Source organism: Colletotrichum scovillei (genome assembly GCF_011075155.1).
Source record: "Colletotrichum scovillei strain TJNH1 chromosome Unknown Contig00007, whole genome shotgun sequence".
Taxonomy (NCBI): Eukaryota; Fungi; Ascomycota; class Sordariomycetes; order Glomerellales; family Glomerellaceae; genus Colletotrichum; species Colletotrichum scovillei.
This window is the reverse complement of record NW_023336265.1, coordinates 2,460,697-2,481,827: the sequence shown is the minus strand read 5'-3', so window position 1 is coordinate 2,481,827 and position 21,131 is coordinate 2,460,697. Positions and strand designations below refer to the sequence as shown.

The window sequence follows — 21,131 nt, the reverse complement described above, 5'->3', positions numbered from 1 at the left end:
ATTCGTCCATCGAATGTTTCGCAAGATTTTGTCGGAGCCTTCGTATAGACAGAAATGGAATTCAAATGTGACTTACATTAGGTCTCTATCGTCTTGGAGCCACTCGGTTTGTTGCCAGGCTCCCCTCGATCCCTGTCTTGCTCGTATAACACTAACGCGAAGCGGGATAGTCTCGCTAATGGGGATATCCCCACGTGTGGCATCGCCTGCTTGTCTCGACTACACCTTCACCAGCTTGATATCCTGCAAGGAGTCTTAGATCTGGAGATCGTACGACTTAGATGCCACGGTCTATGGAAATCCTTCGGTGCAAGCAATGATTCTCAGACCAATGGTATGGGCGTGGTGGTCGCTCACCACCAATCACAGAGCGTAAGCAAGGGATTCCTATCATCAAAGTGATTTACATCGCCGCAAGAGGAAATGAAAATGCTACAGATATCTCGTATCCGAGATCCAGAGACCCAATCGTGGCTATGGTGGAAGATACCCCTCTACAACATCAACGTGTCCTCGATTAGAGCGATCTTCCCAGGTTGGCTCGCCCGGTGGGAGTATGGAGGAGGAATGACTGCTGCCTAAGATTGACTACCTACGTCGAGGTTCTCCATCGGGAAACATCAAGACAAGCTTAAGTATTGTATGGCCGTGTTTGAAACATCGAATTTTTGTAGAGTCCAGCTGCAGGTTATTCTTAGACCCTGCGAAGTGACCCGCAGGTCGAGCACAGCCTACTTCTAATCTCCTTTTCTATGCAGCCTCGGATGCTGCTTAGAAACCCCTCACGCTCCAATCAGTGTAAGTGGCAGCAATGATGAACTTGGCTTCGGACTTGATGATGCAAGGTGCAAGATGACGAGAGCGGTGGTGACGGAGCCAAGCTTAGGGAGTTCCAACGAAGACAGGTTTTGTCTCGGAAGGGGTGTTTGCCATCTTACTCACTAGTGTAACACCCCTACTCCTTTCTGAATGTCCTCTTGTATCGGTTCAAATTTCCTGAGGATTTGTATATATATTTAAATCAAAGTCCCGTCCGATGCTGGTGTATCAAAGCAGTACCCAGACCAACCGAGAAGCGACTGAGAGTTTTGCTCCTCTGCTCTTTTCAATCTTTACACCAAACTACCACCTTCGTTCATCTCCACCTTCAGCTACAATGACATCTTGGAAATTGACGGCGGCACTTGCCCTCGTAGGATTCCGAGCTGTCGGAGCTCGAGACTGCACATTCGACTCGATCACGCCCTCCCAAGACCTCGTCTGGTGCCCATGTGAAGGCCAATTCTTCTGCGCCAAGCTTGATGTAAGTCATATCTCCAACCCCCCTCTCTTTCCAACTAACAGAGTTACCCAGGTACCTCTCGATTACAAGAATCCGAGCCTTGGCAGAGCTTCCGTCCCCTTACTCAAAATACCTGCCGCCGCCGAGTCCCCAGACGGCCCCTACCGAGGCGCCATCCTCATCAACCCAGGCGGACCAGGAGCGTCTGGGATCGAGCTGGCACGCTACAATGGCACCACGGTTCAAGCCGCGGCCGGTTCTAACTTTGACATCATCGGCTTCGACCCCCGCGGTGTTGGGATTAGCGAACCACGACCCAATTGCTCAGCAGGCATCTCGATAGGCAAGAATGGTACACTTTCCGGACGAGATGCCCCGCGGGTAGTTGATGGATACTACCAACAGTTCATCGACTTTGGCAAGGAGCTCGGAGAAAAGTGTCAAGCTCAGGCTGGTGCTGATACCGAAGCCGGTCCGCACATGACGACTGCTGTCACTGCGCGCGACATGCTCAGCATCGTTGAGGCATTTTCGGCTTCTCCTGATGGGAACCGGACGGTGCTTGACTCAAGTAAGCTGAACTACTACGGTGTGAGCTACGGCACCATGCTCGGTCAGACATTCGCGTCGATGTTCCCTGATAGAGTTGGTCATGTGGCTATCGATGGGCTAGTGGATCCGATCAGCTACCAGACGAACTTCACTTCGAGCTCCATCAACCACGTCGACGGCGTTTTGGGAGCGTTCTTCGTGTACTGTCATGCCGCAGGCCCGGATCTCTGCTCTTTCTACACGGGAAACACGCCAAAGGACATATTTAGCAGATGGAATGCTTCGTTTACGCAGCTTGACGCTCAGAAGGCTGAGGAAGAAGGCTGGGCGAATGCTACCGACATTGGTCTGGCACTTGTGACGTTCAAAGTCAGCGTTCTCAGTGCGGTGGTGCAACCACTGGCCCAATTTGGCAGAATTTCGGATGTCTTTGTTGCATTGGAGAAGGCCATTTCGTTAAACTCCGTTGCTGTGTGGACCGAGCAGACGAACGCGATCTACGGCGACCCGAATTTGGGAGGATACGTGTATCCCGAACAGACTCTTGGCGTCTTGTGCTCTGATCAGAGCAATACCTGGTATGGAAAGTCACTCGCGGATATTAAGCCTCTCCTGGATGGCTTGAAGGATACGAGTATCGTGGGAGAAGTCTGGTCTAGGGCGATGCTTGCATGCCTCGATTGGCCCATCAGATCCAACGACGTTTTCAAGGGTCCGTATGGAGGTAACACCTCGTACCCGATGCTCTTCGCCAGTAACACGTACGATCCTACGACACCCATTGAGAAGTAAGTTGATCCTGCTTACGGTTGTAAACCTCGCTAACGAGAGTTTTCAGCGCCATCTCGAATGCGCCCAAGTATACCAACGCTAGAAGACTCGTCACTGATGGCATGGGTGTAGGTTCAATCTCAACATCTCCTTCACAGGTGCAATGCGCTAACAGTATCATAGCACACCACTGTCGCCACGAACAACATGTGTGCGTTCGCCGCCATTCGATCTTACTTCCAAGACACCATGTGTGGCAAGGAACACTACTGTCCATTGGAACTGGGTCCGTTCAACGTTCACTTGAATGGAACGATTAAGGAGAACCTTGAGGCTGCAGGACTATCCAACTTGCGCAGTCTTTACTGATGTGCTTGAACATATCTCATTTCATCGCGGCTTACCTCCATGGTCCGCTGAACATACATGGGAACATTGTCCTCACGTGCATATTTGCGAATTTTGCTTCTCTTCTGGCATCCCGTTGGAAAAGGCATCATCATTGGAGGCATTCTACACTCAAACTTTTTGAGTAGAAAATAACTTCCAGAAGAAGTTGATTTTGGAAAACGCGCTGGCGTGCATAACTAATTGCCCAACTCGTGTACTCCTAAATACGACGGACCCAAAATGTAACAATGAGCGCTTCCAACTCCAAGCTGCCAACAGAACGAAGCATAGAACGGTCGTCACTCTGCAAGAATATTAAACTGAACCAGCCATGTTTTTATAATGAGTGTCTCTGTCTAACATGCCTCTTTAAGTTGTCTTCACGACCGCCACGAATGGTCGCATTACAGATGTGGCATCTGGGTGTTTCCTTGCGGTGCGCAGACCTGTCATGTCTCTGTAGATCCCTTGCGGTGCTGAACCGCAGAGAACATTGGGGCACCGCGCAGACATGCTTCCGGATGTGGCACCTGATATGCTCTCTGTACTATTGTCAATTCACGAGCCGAAGTTGAGGATCTTACGAGCACACGAACCTAAGTTGCTTCGCATCTCCACTGAAATTTTCACAGAACGGACAATCGCCCGAGGTTGACGAATCATCCGAGTCGGACTCATCTCTAGAGCGTTTAATGCTATCAGTCCGAGTGAGGGGGGCCTGAAAACCCCAGTCAGCAGCGTCGGGCTGTACGCCTTGTTTGTGTGGGAGAGGTCCTTGGGGGCTCGCAGAATCTGAGAGGAATACTGAAATCGAATTGTCGAATCCACTTCCGATAGAGAAGTCGAATGATCCAAGAGCGTGGACAGACTGGTCGTCTGGGATGTCCAAAGAAACGAGGCCAGTATCGTTGCTCTGGCGCAAAGGGATCACATCTGGATATTGTGCTGTCAATGGTGCATTGTCGGTGATGTGCAAATCTGCGAGGGACTGTTGCGGAGCTTGCAAACTGTTCCATTCGAAAGCACCAATAGCTTGGAAATCCAGTTGACTGGTATGTGCGGACAAGTCGTTGATTGAGTAGGGTACACTGCTCAGGTCAAGATCCGGGAAGCGATCGTCTGAGAGCGAGGGGCCAGCAACTGGCAATGTGCTTCCGCTGTAGGAGGAGCTGCGTGAGAGGCTGTCGTTGGTACCATGAAAGCAACCACCAAGCGGTCCATGATGCAAAGCATGGCAGCACAAGTCATGTGGGCATGCTCCATGAGATGAGATGTACGTCGCCTCATTGTTAGAGCCCAAAGTTAGGGCAGCAGGGTAAGTAAAGCCTGTGCTCTCTGGTGTTTGAGCTGAAGCCGGAGGTGAAGAGCTAAGGCGATGCATTCAAGGTCAACATATGTGTCTGGTAATATACCAAACGTTGGACATGGGGAGCCTACAGGTTTTGAGACCATATAGTTGTTGGTGGATGAAGTCTGTCTTCATCCCCAAAGCTCGGTCTCAGACTGTGAATAAAGTATGTCAGGTCTGAGGACATGTTGGAAGTTTGCTTCCGATTGGGACTGAGGAACATGAAGACTCACATTATTAAAACACAAGTTCGGGGTGGGCAAAGACTTTATATTTATATTGACCATGGTCTAGTAACATGAATCGCAATGCGTGGAGAAGCGGACGAGAAGGAGATTCAATGAGCAGTTCAAACAACTGTGTGAGAACAGCCAGTCTCTTTAAATACACGATGCTATATCGCCCAAGCTTCATTCCATCGATGATCATAGATGCGGAAGATTTGGTGTATGAAGTAGTGTGGCTTAGGTTTGATGAGCGCAGTAGATCGTGTGTGTGTGTTTGTTGGGTAGCTATGGTAATGCGAAGTAATGGTTAATCTCATTGCCAAGTGCGCGATGTCCATCTTTTATAACTTGAGCCAGGAGACTGCGCCGGACAATAGCGAGACGACTAGAATGAGCGCCTCAAGGTAAGCAGGCGCGTGGCCTCAGACAGCGCCGCATCCAACATCGAGTAAAATCTCAATGTCTCCGCCTCATTCGTGAGGCCACACCGAAGATGCACAGCAAAGCTGCGCATGACACGTTGTGTAGTGAAATAAGGGAAACATGCACTTTCTCAGTGAGCCTCCCAGCCTGCCTCGCGAATGAACTCGAAATAACCGCCTATCGGGCATGGGTATGTGTAACACAACCGCTCCCCCTCCCAGCCTGCGCCGACCTGCTATGCGCCTCCAAAGGAAAACCGGCACAGCATCAGACTGTCACTGAAGGACACTAAAGACAGCCTACAGGTGAGGCCACTGAGGCGAGTCCCCGGATTCGTGTCGGGTGTCACGATGAATGCAGGCTCAGCTCTGCAAGCCACCTCTCGAGGGCGGCCTCCATGCCAAGTCCCAAGCGAAGACATCCACCCAGGCTATCTATCAACACCAACAATACCCGTTAGGCTCTCTCGCTGTTTCAGCTCAACTCAGGCAGTGAGAACCGCTGTAATGTGGCCCAGTATGCCTAGGCAGTCTACATGGTTGACGTGGCCTCAGCACCTCGATCAAGCCCGAGGGCCTCAATCAGGGGTGTCTTGTTTTCTTCCCCGATGCTCTACTACGTAGAACGCCTTGATCGAGCTCGTTCGTAATTTGGCCCTTCGGTGTACCGAGCGAGGTTGTTCAAGGCTGGGCTTTTAGTAGGCAATTGCGCACAAACCCAATTGCACAACAACTTGCAACCTCATGTTTCAATTCCTATCTGCTTATACAAGCCTCGTGATATGAATTGTAGTTCTTACAATGTGACGTGCGGGCGGACTCAAACCACCATAGTAGTAATTTTTTCCTTCCCGGAAACAAAAAAGCATTCCAAATTCTTTTCCCATGGGGTATCTTTTGGTACCGTCAACGCCAAATAATCGGACAAAATTCCCCTTTCTTCCCATATCCACTTGATGTGCAAAGCCTCCTTCGTTGGCGGGTGCTATGTAAGCGTCGACAGAAGTAATGACCGCCGCGCGGTGAAGAGCGAATTCAAAGACGAAGGTGATGATAGACGTAGCAAGCAAGCTCAGTAGTAACCGCGGCCCTTGGCACGGCCGTGGTGGTTACGACGACCGCCCCAACCACCGCCACCGCCGCCCTCATGACGCTTATCGCGGTGGTTATGGTTGTTGTTGTTGTTACCGCCGCCGCGCTGCTCAGGCTCAATGGGAACCTCAACCTCGACCTCATACTCCTCGTACTCGTCGCGGTAGTAAGCCTCGACCTCCTTGCGCTCCTGGCGGGCGCGGTCCGGGTCAAACACGAAGCGCATGGTGCCGTCCTGGCTGCGTCCATTGCGCTTAGCAGAGTTGCTACCAAAGAAGGAAATGTTCTTGAGGACGGAGACGCCGTTGGAGAGGTTCTCGTCCTCGCCGCCGTCGCAGTTGGTGCACCAGTGGGCGTAGCGCACGAGGCCGGGGGTGTTGTCGACCTCGCTATTGATGACGATCTTGACCTCGATGAACTTGTTGAGGTCGAACTGGACGCCGAGCTTGGTGGATTTGCCATGCTGGGTGTAGAGGTCGAGGAGGTCGAGGACCGTCTCGACGACGTTTTGGCGCGTCGTGTGGAAGTCTGCGTAGTTGATCTTCTCTACCTTGTCGACGCCTTGGCCGAGGAGGCGGGCGCTGAGCTCTAGAAGGCCTAGGGCCAGGGCGTAGGTTGTCTGTTTGATTGGGGCAAAGGTCTTATACAGGTCGACGCTCATCTCCATGGCAGTAGCGAAGACGTTCTTGGATTGGGGGCCCAAGATCTTCTTGGTTGCCTTCAGCAAAGCGGACTGGGGGTAGCGGCAGCGGAAGTCGAAGCCGACGGTCTCGAGGACCAGGCGCTCCAGGCCGATGATGATCTTGGAGGGCTGTTCAAACATCTGCGATTGGGTTAGTCCCAGCCAAATAAGAGGCTACTAGTCATCACACACCTTGTCGTCCTGGGTCGTGGGGTGCTCGGGATTCTTAATGTTGTACGCAGCGCACAGGATCTCCTTGGACTTCTTGATGGTGTCCTCGACCTTGCAGGCTAGGAAGAGGCAAGCCATGGCGGCATCTGAATAGTTGTACTCAGCGTCGCGGAACGAGAGTCTGAACCAGTGGAAGTAGACACAAGCAGTGTCAAACGTCTTGATAGGGCTGCGAGTAAAAAGTCAGCATCACCACTTCAGCAAGCTCCTGCCATCGGAACCAGAACGAGGGTCCAACATACACGCGCAGCATGGTGCGGACGTTATCGATGAGCTGCACTCCCTGAAGACGGTAGCTATCCTCCCTAGCTGGGTCGCTCTTGTTGTCTCGCAGCATGCGTCTCAATCTCTGCTCGCTCGTGAACTGGCAAGACACCTGCATGTGGCCAGGGTGCGGACCCTTGGCCGCCGCTGGCTCGGGGGCAGGTGCTGAGTTGTTCGTGGCAGCAGCACTCTGCGCAACGCTCTGCGCCTTGGGGCCGGAGGGAGCCATTGTGTAGTCGCCGTCGCAATCTTCGCCAGCCGTGTCTGAGTCGCCCTGCAATGTCTGCTCGTTCTCGTCCTTGAATGCGTCGCCGCAGTCGAAATCGCAGTCGAGGTAGCGGTCGTTGTCGCCTACGGTGCCAGAGTCGTCAGAGTCACCGTCGTCGTCGTCGTCGTCGTTGATGGCTAGGTACGAAGTACGCGTGATGGGAAGCTGAATCCAGCTGTAGTCATCGAACCAGACCTTGTCTCCCTCGAGGGGCAGGTCGAGAGTGGTGTCGTCTTCGTGGAGGTTGTTGATCTGTTCCAGCGTAGCCTCCGAGATTTCGCGTCCGAGGGTCTCCAAAACTGCCTTGTAGATGTCCGGCAGAGTGGCGGTGGGGTGTGTGAACGGTGCTGGACCTGCGTCCACGGCGGCGTCCCAGTCGACCTTTCTTTTGCGCACGGACCGTGTCACCCAGTTGGGGTGCTCCACGACTCGGAGCCGGAAGCGGGGCGGTTCGACGGACCGGTCTTGTCGATGCAAGACACGGATCAACTTGGGATGGCCGTCAACTGTGAAGTCGAATTGCTTGATCTCTGAGGTTCCAGGAATTGAAGAGTTGGCAGGAACATAGTACCCATTGAGAGCAATCATCCCAGCTGGAATAACTATAAGAGACTTCTGTGTTCGTTCATCGTGTTAGTTCATCGTCCATCTCTATGTGCGTAAGTAGTAAGAGCGTTTGGGGATGAAGTTCCATAAATTGTCCCCATGACTGAATAACTTGATAACGTGATAGATATTCACTTAGCGCTCTCTGGAGAGTAGAGGATATTGCTAACGGTCTTCGAAAAGGTAGGAAATCAACTTGCCATGATGTCCAGAGAGGCGAGAGTAAAAGAGAGTGTAGGTGAGATTGTAGTCAGCTGGTCAATGTGAATCCGCTCGACGAAGAAGCTGCTCGATGACGAAGATGAGCTAGAATGATCGACCAAGGTAGTTCAGTTGCCAAGTAGACTTAGTCGATAGCAAGTGACTGGTGGCGTAGATCTCGAGAGCGAATGCAGAAACTTCAAACGTGAAGACTTCGAAAAGAGAGTATTGAAACCTTGAGTCGGGTCAACGATAGCTTCGCAAAGAGATTTGCGATAAGACTGCAATTGTCGATAGCAAGATAAATACCCTCAAGAGGCGACGGCCAAACGAGCACGGCGAAACTGTGGTCACTCAACGATGAAGGTATCGTCAACTGGTTGAGTTTGGGAGCATAAAGTCAAATGAGAAAGTGGTGGATATCTCGGCGTCTATTTTTTTTCCAAGCGCAGGTTCGAAAGACCGCCTTCAAAGGTAGGTACAATAATATTCTTTCCTTCTCCAAACGTTTTTCCGTTTCCACTAAACGAACCCGGGGAATTGAAGCCTCCTTTCCAGCCGCGTGGGGAGTCAAGGTGCGGCTGGTGAGGCCTTGAACCCGGACCGTGTTGACAATGGGACCAAGGAGACCCGTCTCTGAACGTTCCTCCTCGCAGATTGAGCATGTAGACTAGTGATAGGGGTATCTGAGAGGGACGTTAGCCATGTGCCATGCCTCATGTCTTTAGACAACAAAGGGTTGTAAAGGAATATCAAAAAGGCTGCTTGGTGTCATTGTGTGCAATGCCGTACTGAAACATCGTTGACGGTATATAAGTCGTAAAGGAAAGTTACAATGGACGTAAGTGGAGGCTGTTGGATAAAGACAAACCTTTTTGATATCACCGGTCTACTCGTAGCACCGAGTAACATACGGACGCATCCATGTCCATCCCCCGGCGTCATGTTCGAGAAACGTCGATAGAGCCGCCCACATCTTCCCTCGGTGCTGTTCCACAAACCACCTTACTCGTCACAAGTGTCCGCCTGAGGAACACGGCGGTCGATAGCAGGAACCACCGGTGCAACCGTGTTGGGGTCCAGCGTCGGGACCTCGAAGGTCTTGAACGGCGCCGCGAGGACGGCAACCGGGAAGAGGACGTAGAGAACCTTTGAGAACTGCATTTTGATCGGTTGGGCGGACTGTGAGATGGAAACGTCTGATGAGCGAGACGAAAAGAGTGAAATGCAGAGCAAAGGCGTATATTTAGATTGAAGGATGGAAATAGAGAGATGCAGTTGTTCAGATCAGACAAACTCGACAACTCTGCAGATGGGTATTCAGTTCAATGAGCATACTCGTCTTCCCGTGTTTCAAGTGTCGTTCGAGAAGGGACCGTCGTCCATACTTATGGAACCCGCGAACACTGCCCACCCACGTAACCCGCCAGCAAAGACGGTTCACCCGAACACATGCCGTCCGAGCCAAGGCCGCAAAAAGATCGGCCGATCAACGTCGCCCAGCCACAAGGCTACTTCATGCACCCTTCGGTCTTCAGCGTCGTCAGCCTCTGTCCCTGTACGAGGGTGTGTCGTAGACTGTGGTGGTGGTACTCCGGGGGGGAAACACCAGTAAGAGAGCGTGAGAGGCTAGGTTGCGTGAAACAGGGGACCATTTCTTGGTTGCATCTTTGGTCTCGCACCGAGAGCGTTTCAGAGGGGCAGAGAGGGCAGGGAATCCCGCCGACCTGGGATCTACCCACCACTGAGCCGTTGAACACTCACACGGCTGGGGGGAGGGATGGCCACTCGAGTCAATCGACGTAACGAACGTCTATGCTGCGTTCTACCGCCATCCGTGAGCGACTAGCTCCCAGGAACGAGGACCGACACTTGACAAGGCCCCCGACGGACTTGGCTGGAGCTGTTGCTGCTTCTAGTCTGTCTGCTGTGAACTTGGCAGAGGAGGACCGCCGGACCTCCAAGACTTTTGACCGACGTTGACAGGGGAGGCTAGGTCTACCGTCTGGCTGAGTAGTTGAACTTGGGCATCACGGTGGTAGAGAGCACCGGGCCAAAGAGACGGCTTGAGAGCTGTCGAGGTTGAAGCTCCTGAGACGCTAACCCCTTGAGGCCTGGGAACTTCGTGAATTGGATGGCACGGACCGCTGGTAAGGTGCTGACCTAAGCGTGTCAAGGCACGTTCAGTAAAGATGAGTGGACGGGCTCTCGGAACATCCCCCAGCCCACATGTTTTGTCCGTGGCCAATGGGAAGCTCAATCGATAAGTCAGCACTGCATGGCGATAGGCAGGCGGCAACGGCCAAGCTCCTGCTCTCACCCAACCGCGCAGCTACAGTCCACGGGCTTAGGTTGGGTGTCGTCAGCTTTCCCTTGCCACACTCCCCTCCATCCCTTTGACATCCAAAGAAAGACCAACAATAGTCTCCGGGACACTGGTCGCTCTCCAACCTCACAACCATAGTCCAGCTTTGATAGTAGTAGACGAATAACCAGAGAATACGAGAATCCACAATGAAGTCCCTCTCCATCCCCACGCTGCTCACAGTCGGCTCCCTAGCCACTGCAGCCTACACGGCCGCGACCCCGAAGCACCACACAAGCTCCTCCGACGACACCGACGACCACCCGATCCCCCTCATCGTCTGGCACGGCCTCGGCGACTCGTACGACGGCGAGGGCATCAAGCGCCTAGGCGAAGTCGCCGAGGAGCTCAACCCGGGCACCTTCGTCTACACCATCAAAGTCGGCGCGGACCCCAACGCCGACCGCTCCGCCACCTTCTTCGGCAACGTCACCACCCAGCTCGAGGAAGTCTGCGCCGAGCTCGCCGCCCACCCGATCCTCTCCACGGCACCCGCCGTCGACGCCATCGGCTTCAGCCAGGGCGGGCAATTTCTGAGGGGCTACGTCGAGCGCTGCAACAACCCGCCCGTCCGGTCCCTCGTCACCTACGGCAGCCAGCACAACGGCATCGTCGAGTTCCGCGCCTGCGGCGACGGCGACTTCCTCTGCAAGGGCGCCATGGCCCTGCTGCGCTTCAACACCTGGTCCGGCTTCGTCCAGAACCGCCTCGTGCCGGCCCAGTACTACCGCGACCCGCAGCCGGAGCAGTACGAAAAGTACCTCGAGTCGTCCAACTTCCTGGCCGACATCAACAACGAGCGCGAGCTCAAGAACGTGCGGTACGGCAAGAACCTCGCCAGCCTGGCCAACTTTGTCATGGTCATGTTCGAGGACGACACGACCGTCATCCCCAAGGAGACGGCGTGGTTCGAGGAGGTCAACGGCACCGAGAGCCTGCCGCTGCGGGCCCGGGCGATTTACAAGGAGGACTGGATCGGCTTGAGGGAGCTGGACCGCAAGGGCGGGCTTCGCTTCCGCCAGATCCCTGGCGAGCACATGCAGATTTCTGATAAGACGCTCAACAAGACCATCCAGGAGTTCTTTGGGCCGTTTAAGAAGACGTTCGAGGCTGAGAAGACGGTCGAGGATGTTCCCGTCTTTGAGGAGTTGTAATGCGATTGGATCAGAATGCTGGGTAGTAACTTGATGAAAGCGACACAAGGGGAAAAGTGCAAAAGGGAAAAATTGTACACTAGTTCTTATTGGTAAATTTCTAAGCACGAGTTCTCATGGTTAATTTTTGTCTGAACCAACGCCGTACGCCACAAACCATGCATGGTATAATCCCGCACGTAAATACCCTTCCTCCTTTTTATTTTTTCGGTACCATCTCTACAGCCATGCCCTGGGTCTCAAACGCATCTAGTTGTCGACGGCAGCCTTGGCCTTGGCCTTTTGCTTCTTCAGCTTCTCCTTGCGCTCGGCAATCTGCTTGTTGAGGTTCTCGTCGTCGCCCTCGGGAAGAGCCTTTTGCGCCGTCTCCTTGGCCGCCTTCTTAGCCTTCTTGGGCTTGGTCGCAGTCTCGGTCTCTTCGTCGTCAGCACCAATCGACTTGCGCTTCTTGCCGACGTTGGCCTTCTCCTTCATCGCCTTGGCCTGCTCGCTGTCGTCGGCGACGATATCCTTGGCCTCGAGCCAGAGCTCGTCCGTCAGCCAGATGGGCAGGGCGGCGGTCTCCTGGCCCTTGACGTAGATGCTCTTGACGTTGGCCCACTTCTCGGGCACCCACTTGGCGATGAGGGCGTCGACGACGGCGGTGACGTTGTCGGCGACCTGCTGGGGCTTGAAGCCGGCGTAGCCTATCCGGATGGCGGTGTTGGTGGACGGGGTGAGGCTGACGAGGGCGGCGCCGACGGCCTTTTCGATCTCGACGGCGATGTCCTGCGGGGTGCCGGCGTTGACGGTGCCGGGGGTCTTGGGGGCCGCCTTTGCGCGCTTGCCGTCTGCGCCGCGCGGGGGCTTGGCGGAGATGACGACGGGGACGGGGCGCTTGGCGGTGGTCTTGTAAAAGGTCTTGCCGAGGGCCTTGGGGAGGCGGTTGACGATGCGGTCGTCTGCGAGGAAGACGTCGTGCTCGGCGAAGAGCTTGCGCTGGGCCTCGTACTGCTTGAACTTGGATTTCAGGTGGGCCACGTCGACGACGCGGGTGATGCGCTTGCGGAGGGCCTCGGGGAACTCTTCCGAGGCGACGATGTTCTTGTAGGCGCGCTGGGGGTCGGCGGTGATGAGGCATATCGTGGCGTCCTCGTCCTGGTTGAGGGGGTGCGGGAGGGTGATCTTGCCGGGCTTGAGGCGGGCGCTGTCGGCGATGTGGCGCTTGGTCGTGAGGGTGAGCCAGATGGGCTGGCTGGCGAGGTCCTCTGTCTCGTCGGCGAGGAGGTTCTTCTTGCCGGATTCCTCAGACTTTTCCTTGGCGGCCTTCTTGATGTGTGCCAGGAGAGCCTTGGAGGCCTTCAGGGTCTAAGGTTTCGCGCATCGGATTAGCGATTTGGGAGATCTTGAAGTTGGTTGCGCTATTGGCAAACGGGGGGAAAGTAGTGGTAGTTTTGTACCTGCTCGGGGTCAATTGAGGGCGTAACATCTTTCGATGCGACGGCGACGGTCTTTGAGGGAGCCATGACTGCTGGTTTGACGGGTTGGTTGAAGGCTCGTCGTGTGGTTTTTTTGGTTCTGGCAAAACTTCAATACTGCGACTACAGAAAGAGATATGGTGGGGGCGACCAGAAATCTTTGGACCGTCGTCCAGAAATTTTTTGGCCAAAAACGACAGGGATCATGTCCTGTCGGCGGATCCAGGGCGCCGGTGCCGATGGGGTCCGTGCGTCCCGTTTCGGTCTGACCTGACCGAGGTGAGTGCTCGGTGAAGGACCTTAGCTCCAACCGCACCCATCGCGCCGCCGCGATTTGCTGGGTTTCTTGGTTGCTGACCTGAGTGCACAGTTTGGCGGTCTTGTCTCGATACTGATGCATTTATTGGAATGAATGGCCTGAGATGAAGTTTTTGGCCTCGGCCTCGACGGTCAGACTCTGTTCACTGCATAAAACGGGTTGCACATGTCTCGACGCGTTGAGTGGTTGATATCGCGTCTTCAGATGCAAAGTCAGCCGAGGACAGCCGAGTTAACAGTCGACCAGCGCGTTCGGCAGCAACGTCTCAACTCTTTGCACCACAGTTGCGATTTGTGTGAGAATTGACCAACGCTTCTTCACTCCTATTACCGACGGACATGGAAATCAACTTGCCTACAAGTCTCAACACACGAGCATTGTCTCAGTCTGAAAACGGGTCCCGGCATCCAAGAGTCTCTGAGAAAGTGTGGGCAACGTGGGTTGTGGGCCGGACTGCCATTGTAAGTTGGTCGGTCACTAATATGCACATGCCAACGAGTTTTTTTTCTCAATCCAATGGAATCCGGTTGGGAACGCCGGGATCATCATTTGCCCAAGAGCCTCAGCGGGTCGTGTGAGAATGAGATGGGAGGGAGCGCGACTTGCTTTAGCGATGCGGGGTGTTCCCGTCGGGACGCGATGATTGACGGTTCGGGAAGACGTGGGTTTAACTACTTTCAAAGCACGGCTTTCTGGGTACAAGTGTCTGGCGCTTCCTAACAGCTCATTTCCACCCGTGCTAAGGGAACGGGTAGTCATATTCGCTTGGGTACGCGTTGTAAAGATATGTTGGTTTGCGTACAACAAGGCAACAAAGTGCAGGGGATTCGGAAGGTTGGAACATGGTATATAAATCAAGGGACCATAATGATGAGAGTTGAAGGGGACTCAGGTTTTCCAAGTGTGAAGGACACTTTACGCGCAGCAAACACGGTCTCGCGATGCTCGTTTCAACCCCCTTCGGATTGCATTGCATGGGCAGCCTGGAACGAGGCGATCTGGGACTGGGAGTCTGGGAGTCTGGCACCGGTTGCCCGCATCCTAGTCGACGGGGCGGGTCAAGACTCAAAAGTCTCACCAGACGGGCGGACCTTTGGCGCATCTATGATGCTTGTGGCAGCAAAGGGAAGGCGGATATAGCCACAGGAAGAGAGAAATGACCGTGCTCGGAACCAATGAATTCAGAGGAGGGTTTTAGACGAGAACCGGTCCAGTGCGATATCGCGATTTAGGGTGTATGAGTCTCGGCTGTGAAGCACAGGGATGGACGAAGGACTGGGGGGAACAGCGCACAGTGATGGAATGCATGGCTTTCTTGGAGACTTGGAGAAGGCTCTGAGAGAAACCTCCGCTAGCTATGCAACGTACTAGTAATGTAAATTGCAAGCCTCTTGATCTTGTCTTGGACACGCCATGCTGAGGGAGATACTTTACTTCAGTCAGTTTACCTTACCTTCCTGGTTAGCATAGATCACTTCGGCCAGGCTTGAGATGCGCCGGGGTTCGAATGGGCCAGACGGTTGGACAGAGTGGACTCTCATCCACCGGTGGTGGCCTTGGGCGGCTAATGAGTATGTTCTTCAGCGCTCTTCGCCGTTGGATAGGATGGCCCCCGTAATGTCAAAGTAAGGTACCTTAGCTCATCCGTCAACAGCTGGGAAGAAGGATGAAATGCTGACCATCGGCAATGATCGAAAGCGTGTGTGCGTGTGTGGTGGTGTAAGAGAGACGCGCACTGGAAGTGGGCCACTATTGGTTTTTTTTTCTTGCAGTCTCTTACTCGTCTCTCACCCAAGAAAGCGTGCATGGTGGGGACTTGGAGACTCGGACGTGATTTCGGGGAGGCTGGATCGGATCTTGATGAGGGGCATAACGGTCATTGTGAGGCCTAATGACTGCAAGTTTTGCACACAAGAGGCTGGAAGAGAAATGGCGGTCTACGGGTAGAGAAGTCATGAGCCCAAAGGCTCAGAATGAGTATGGGAGTGAGAGTAAGAGTTGGTGATGAAGACGTAAAGACTGGTGAGGTGAACACAGCTACAGATACTCCTTGGGGAAGCAATTAAACTCCACGGTTAGCGGGTGACCGCCGCAACAAGCTCAGACAACGGCCCGCGTCCAGCGACCATGGCCTGGAAACACGGTCATCTTTAGCGCATCTACCCGCTGTGGCCATCCATCGTCCCGTGAAGGTGCCTATAAACCCGTCTACCGTCAGCGGGCACGCGACTCTCGCTCCCCACTCTACGTACCTAAAGTACCTAAAAGCACAATGTGAGGTGCCTGCACAGCACAATTCGGCGCGCGCCCACCAACACGCGGGAAAGACGTGGACGCGCGAGAGACACGCTTCCCGTTTTTTGGGCAAGGGCCCCCCTCAAAAAGGTCCAGGGCCGCACCACCGGGCCTCCTTCCATCAGACCTGCAACCACTTTGACAGTTTTCACTCTTCCAAAGCCTTCTCTCTCTTTTTTTGTTCACGTGTGGCCAGGCTTGGATCCTAGAGACCTCCTTCGAGATATTCAACTCTGTTGAAGACCTTATCCTCTCTACCTCTCTCTCTCCTTTCCACGGATATATCCCTCGAGATCCTGACTCTTGTACATCTCACCCCTGCCGGAAGAGCGAGAGCCACTTACACGCTTACCCGCACAACGCCAATATCCCACGTCCGATAGTCGAAGCGACACCCGCGCCGAGCATAACGCGCCCACCTCCCAACGACGTGCAAGGAACACGAATTCGAGGAATTACAAGAGGGAACACTGCACAAGGAACAAACACGCCCTTCTATAATCCTCAGACCGGCACTCTCACTCTCCTAGTCTGGGCATGCTGTCGTCGCCATAATGCTCGACTCGTCGCCCCAATCAAAGACCCAGGAGCCTACGCTTCCTCTGGCCGGCACCAAACGTCCTGCCCCGAGCCTTCTCCCGGCATTCGAACCTCTCTCTTCCTCCCCGGGCTTCCCTAGACCCTCCAAACGACAAGCCCGTCCCGGTTCTGTGGGAGCAAGCAACGCGTATCTGAAATATCCCACCCCGATCCCGACCTCGAGCACCGGCATCCTATCCTCCTCTCCGCCCCGCGTACACTCAAGACCGGGTGGTCTGTCTCGAGCACTCTCTACCGCCTCTGAGCGCACTCCCCTCGGTGCTGTCAGCTCCATTGAACTGAACGAGAATGGCGAAACTCTCCTCATGGGCCGCTCTAGCAACTCGTCCCACTACCAGCTGTCCGCAAACCGCCTCGTGTCCCGCATCCACGTAAAGGCCCGCTACGTGCCTGCTCCCTCCGCTCTGGAGCCCAACAAGATTGAAATCATCTGCAATGGCTGGAACGGGTTGAAGCTTCACTGCCAGGGTCGCACGTGGGAGCTTCTCAAGGGCGACTCCTTCACGTCTGAAACAGAAGGGACCGAAATCATGATTGACGTTCAGGACGCCCGCGTCATGATCCAATGGCCGAAGCGGGACCGTCGCGACCGCCTCGCGAGCCCCGATGATTCTGCTTGGGGTGACTCGCCTCCTCGCTCTGCTGCCCGCGTTGCCGCCGACCTTTTGCAGTCGAGTCCCCTGCGCCGGCCCTCGCGCATCGAGTCCCCAGACTCACCAACGGCGCATCTCAGCAGCTCGCAGCGCCTTCAAGCTCTGTTGCCCAGGGAAGATGGGGAAGTGCAAATCTATGAGGACTCGAGTGCAGACGAGCCCGAGCTTCCCAAGCTGGTTGACTCGGGCACAATCATTGGTCAGAGCTTCGCTACCGAGGCCACCAACTCCTTCTCGTCCGAACTCAGTGAGCCGGAAGACGAGAACGTGAATGACCCTGACGAGGAGAATGACCCCATTGTTCACTCTTTTGGACCCTTTGGGGCAGATATCTCCAATCGTCTCGCCTCTATCACTACCGCGTCTCCCAAATTCCCTCCTTTCAAGCGGGCAGCCTTGCCCACAGTCAGCGACGAGTCTAGACCCTCCAGCCCCATCTCCGCGCCGCCAAAGTCGCCAGACGAAGCAGAAGAAGGCGAGGTGCTAGAAGACGAGGAGGAAGTCAAGGAAGCGGAGCCCCCCTACGAGAATCCTACCGTTTGCAACCACGTCGTCAACCAGCTGGCCTTTTCGCGTCTGTCGTCCAACCCCCTGTCGACCATCATGAACAACCTGCCGTCGGAAGAGCGCAAAGGGTTGACCAAAGATCAGCTTCGAAGTCTGATCGAGGCAACGGCATGCATTGGCATCATCCAACGCCAGGGCAAGGACGCTGCTGGCAAGCAGCTCGAGAGCGAGTACTACTACGTTCCCGAGTTCGACGACGACGACCAGCGCCGCCTTGCCGTGACGGATGGTCTGCGCAAGCCCAGCCTGCGCGCGTGTCGCAAGCAGCACAAGGTAAGATTACTAAAGCCAAGAAGTGAAGAGGTTGAAATTAACATGTTGGGTTTAGCAATACTACTGGAAGCGCCCCCGTACACCTTGAACCTTGTTCCAGCTATCGCTTTTCATCCCATGTTTTTTTCGGGGTCTCAACGCCCTTTTTGCCTTGCTGAGGCTGAACTGATGGCGTGCATTCACCGAGCATGGCCTCTCACTTCTCTCCTCTTGCACAACACCCTTTTTACTGTCTATACCTTGGCTCTCAAAAGCCACCATTGGGCAAAACCAACTCGTGTGTACTGGTTGCATAGCGCAAGGCGTTTTTTTCTGTTTCAACGTATTATTACTGTACGATTCCACTACTACTACTATATCTCCGGAGAAGGGCGGCCTCCTTATTTTTACCCCAAAGATTCCCCCAAAGGCACGCGAAACAAAATCACCGTAACACGCCCGCGCCTACAACCCCGACACCGACCCCGTTAGATGAGATACATGCGGCATCCAGGTTACATACGATTTGGAAGCGAGGAGTGTGTGTCTCTTGATTTTTGATGGATTTTTCTCGTCTCGCCTGTTTCGTCTTTTGAACTTGATTTTTTGCAAGGGTTACACGAAGAAGGATGGGATATGAATTGGGACTGGCGGGCGGTCGGTCACGGAAATGGGAAATGATGATGGGTGGGACGAATGGGATGGGATGGTGTTGGATGGACAGGAGGCGGGGGTTAGAAAAAGTTGAAGTATTATCTTCAATCAGAGGTCTGGCGAATAAAAATCACGTTTGTTCTAATGAGGCTGCCTGGGATCTTGAGTGACTTGGCGTCCGATGAGGCTTTCCTTTGACAGGATACTGGTGAACCAGCTGAGATGCAATGGGGTCCACGCCGTCACGCGCTCATCCCTGCCGCGTCTAGCTCGTGCTGTAAAAACACAACTCACTCCATACTTCGGCTCCGGATAGGTACGTGGGCCAACTATGCCACTCTTTCTCTCATGCGATTCTAAGAATACTTATCTCTGTTACTGAGCTCACCGAAGAGGCATTCAGCAAGGTCCGAATTGCAATTCTGTCATCATACCTTACTGTTATCGAACAACGGCTCAAATTAGGTAAGGTATGTTAAGACGAAAGGAAGCCGGAATCTGCAGCGTGATGTCGTTCGTTGCTCGCGCGGTGATCCCGGAGCTTGTGTGGGGCCGACTAACTTCGATGCACGGACCCTCTTTGACTGATAACGTCCGATAAGCCTAATTTAGTATGGGCCTGGGCCCCCCCGAACCTACCCCGCAATGACGGCGGTGGTTGCTCTTGTTTCTCTGGGGTGTAAGGTGGATTTATGGTGGTGTGAATGTCTCTTTGCACGCACGCTCTCGGATTGCCTGAATGGACTGACTGGATGTTGATCTAGATTCCTTCGATGGCTCAGTGAACAGACCGTGGGTAAGGTGATGGTTTTGTGTTGTCAGAGTGTGAATAGGCAGCGCATAGGTCTCTACCGTACCGTAGGATTCGGTGCCGATTAGACTGAGGCAATACCTAGTCGAAGCCATCCACGTAATAAGGCGTATGGAGGTGCATCATCCTGAGCATCCTCGCCTTGTGTGCTGATCTGAGAGTGGAAGGGGGGTGATGGTCGAAAGACAAATGCTCGAAGACCGTTTTATGACGACAGGGGTTTGTGGTGTGAAGAGAGGTGCCGATTACATACGGGAGTACGATCCCACAGATGTTCAGTGGCGATATGTTCTGGCGGTAGGTAGCTAGCTAGCTAGCCCATCCTACCTACTTCACCGCCAACGGAAGGTAACGAAAAGAGGCAGAGGAGCTACCGGGTATGATGTTGTGCGTTCAGCCTCTGCTGGGGCTAATCGTCGTCTGATACAGGAAGATTTCTCAATCACCACACCTCTCGAGGCTAGTGTCCATGCATCCATGCATATTTTGGCGTCTGCTTGTTGTTAGACGAATGTTTTGACGGGGCCTTTCAGAGCTGAGGGGGGTTCGTCATCTCTGCGTTAGACAGGCGTAGGTATCATCAAAACGCGGGAGCACGGCAGGTAGATAGGTAGGTAAAGAAGGCAAGGTAGTTTCTCGAGAATCGTTTTCCTGCAGCGACGATCGCCGAGAAGGAAGGCGAAGAGGAGGAGTGAGGCAAAAAAAAAGGTTAAACACATCCGGAAAGAGGGTGGTGGTGTGGTGGTGGTGTGCGTGTAACGCCAAATCTCAAAGGCGCATTGGACCCTGAAAGTGGTAAAGGAAAGAACGTATGGTAAAGGAGGAGGTAACATGGGAAGTTTAAAAGAATCTCATTCCTCCTCTTCAACTTCCCCACTCTCTCCTCTCGTGATGCTCATCTCGGTCTCGTTGCCCTGCACCCCGTCGCCGTGTAATCAAACCTTCTACATTCCAACGACTCCGAATATAAAACACCCTATGCTTTCCGCCTCACCTACATCACCAAACCAAACAAAACCTCAAATCACACAAAACATCAACCTTTCCAACATCCACATAAACCCCCCACAAACCCCCAAGCCTCAAGAGACCTTGTAAACCAGCCAAACTTTCCAACAGCTCTCAAAATGGCATCCGAACAAACGGCCCAACCCGACATCTCAAACTACACCACCTCCCCAACCACCTCCTCCAACAAGCAATCCTCCCCCTCAGCCACAACCCCGCGCGCCATCGTCGAGTCCACGACAAACAGCTGGAAACCCTCCTTCGAGCGCCGCCAGAGCTGGAATCAGGAGGACCAGAAGCGCGCGCTGCAGATGAGTCACATTGAGGACGTGAAGACTGGTCCTGGGTTCACTGAGCGTTCGTAAAGGGGGGAAACGACAAAACAATGAGGGAAAAGCTGTGCAAAACACAGATGTGAAATTTAGAATTGGCAACATGCTGCGGTTAATGACAATGGATGGGCGATGGTGGTGTTGAGAGGGAATGGTGTGTTGATGAAGACGAGATTTCCTTGAAGCGATCCCCATGAAGATTGGTGCGGAGGAGGGCATGGATGAAGTCGCCGTCGAATGGCTAGGAAGGCATGGCGTTTAAAAAATTGTTTTACTAGGTTGTATCATCAAATACGCATCATCCCATATGGCTCCGATGTCACCTTTT

General features: G+C 53.8%; 6 protein-coding genes across 6 annotated transcripts; 4 read left to right on the top strand and 2 right to left on the bottom strand.

The window, feature by feature from the left end:
- Nucleotides 1-1,156: 1,156 nt before the first annotated feature.
- On the top strand, nt 1,157-2,974 carry HER10_EVM0007009 (uncharacterized protein; the record flags this gene model as incomplete). Its single annotated transcript, XM_035476576.1, has 4 exons — nt 1,157-1,303; nt 1,355-2,622; nt 2,673-2,733; nt 2,789-2,974. 4 exons carry the CDS (start codon nt 1,157-1,159, stop codon nt 2,972-2,974), a joined length of 1,662 nt encoding a protein of 553 aa, XP_035331566.1.
- Nucleotides 2,975-5,858: 2,884 nt separating this feature from the next.
- HER10_EVM0012172 (C-type cyclin) lies at nt 5,859-10,395 on the bottom strand. Its single transcript, XM_035481573.1, has 4 exons — nt 9,353-10,395; nt 7,240-8,122; nt 6,959-7,166; nt 5,859-6,907 (listed from the first exon to the last, which is right to left on the bottom strand). The coding sequence occupies exons 1-4, from the start codon at nt 9,498-9,500 to the stop codon at nt 6,065-6,067; spliced, it is 2,082 nt and encodes a 693-aa protein (XP_035331905.1). The 5' UTR covers nt 9,501-10,395; the 3' UTR covers nt 5,859-6,064.
- Nucleotides 10,396-10,661: 266 nt separating this feature from the next.
- Nucleotides 10,662-12,000, top strand: HER10_EVM0000693 (palmitoyl protein thioesterase). Its single transcript, XM_035470463.1, has one exon. The coding sequence runs from the start codon at nt 10,851-10,853 to the stop codon at nt 11,853-11,855; it is 1,005 nt and encodes a 334-aa protein (XP_035331166.1). The 5' UTR covers nt 10,662-10,850; the 3' UTR covers nt 11,856-12,000.
- A 26-nt stretch (nt 12,001-12,026) lies between these two features.
- On the bottom strand, nt 12,027-13,442 carry HER10_EVM0012985 (uncharacterized protein). Its single transcript, XM_035482359.1, has 2 exons — nt 13,295-13,442; nt 12,027-13,202 (listed from the first exon to the last, which is right to left on the bottom strand). The coding sequence occupies exons 1-2, from the start codon at nt 13,358-13,360 to the stop codon at nt 12,105-12,107; spliced, it is 1,164 nt and encodes a 387-aa protein (XP_035331961.1). The 5' UTR covers nt 13,361-13,442; the 3' UTR covers nt 12,027-12,104.
- A 2,624-nt stretch (nt 13,443-16,066) lies between these two features.
- Nucleotides 16,067-18,715, top strand: HER10_EVM0010570 (transcription factor Tos4). The gene is made up of 2 exons (XM_035480026.1): nt 16,067-18,019; nt 18,075-18,715. Exons 1-2 carry the CDS (start codon nt 16,481-16,483, stop codon nt 18,105-18,107), a joined length of 1,572 nt encoding a protein of 523 aa, XP_035331804.1. The 5' UTR covers nt 16,067-16,480; the 3' UTR covers nt 18,108-18,715.
- Nucleotides 18,716-20,331: 1,616 nt separating this feature from the next.
- Nucleotides 20,332-21,120, top strand: HER10_EVM0003206 (uncharacterized protein). The gene has a single exon (XM_035472890.1). It carries the CDS (start codon nt 20,591-20,593, stop codon nt 20,834-20,836), a length of 246 nt encoding a protein of 81 aa, XP_035331336.1. The 5' UTR covers nt 20,332-20,590; the 3' UTR covers nt 20,837-21,120.
- The last annotated feature ends 11 nt before the right edge of the window (nt 21,121-21,131 follow it).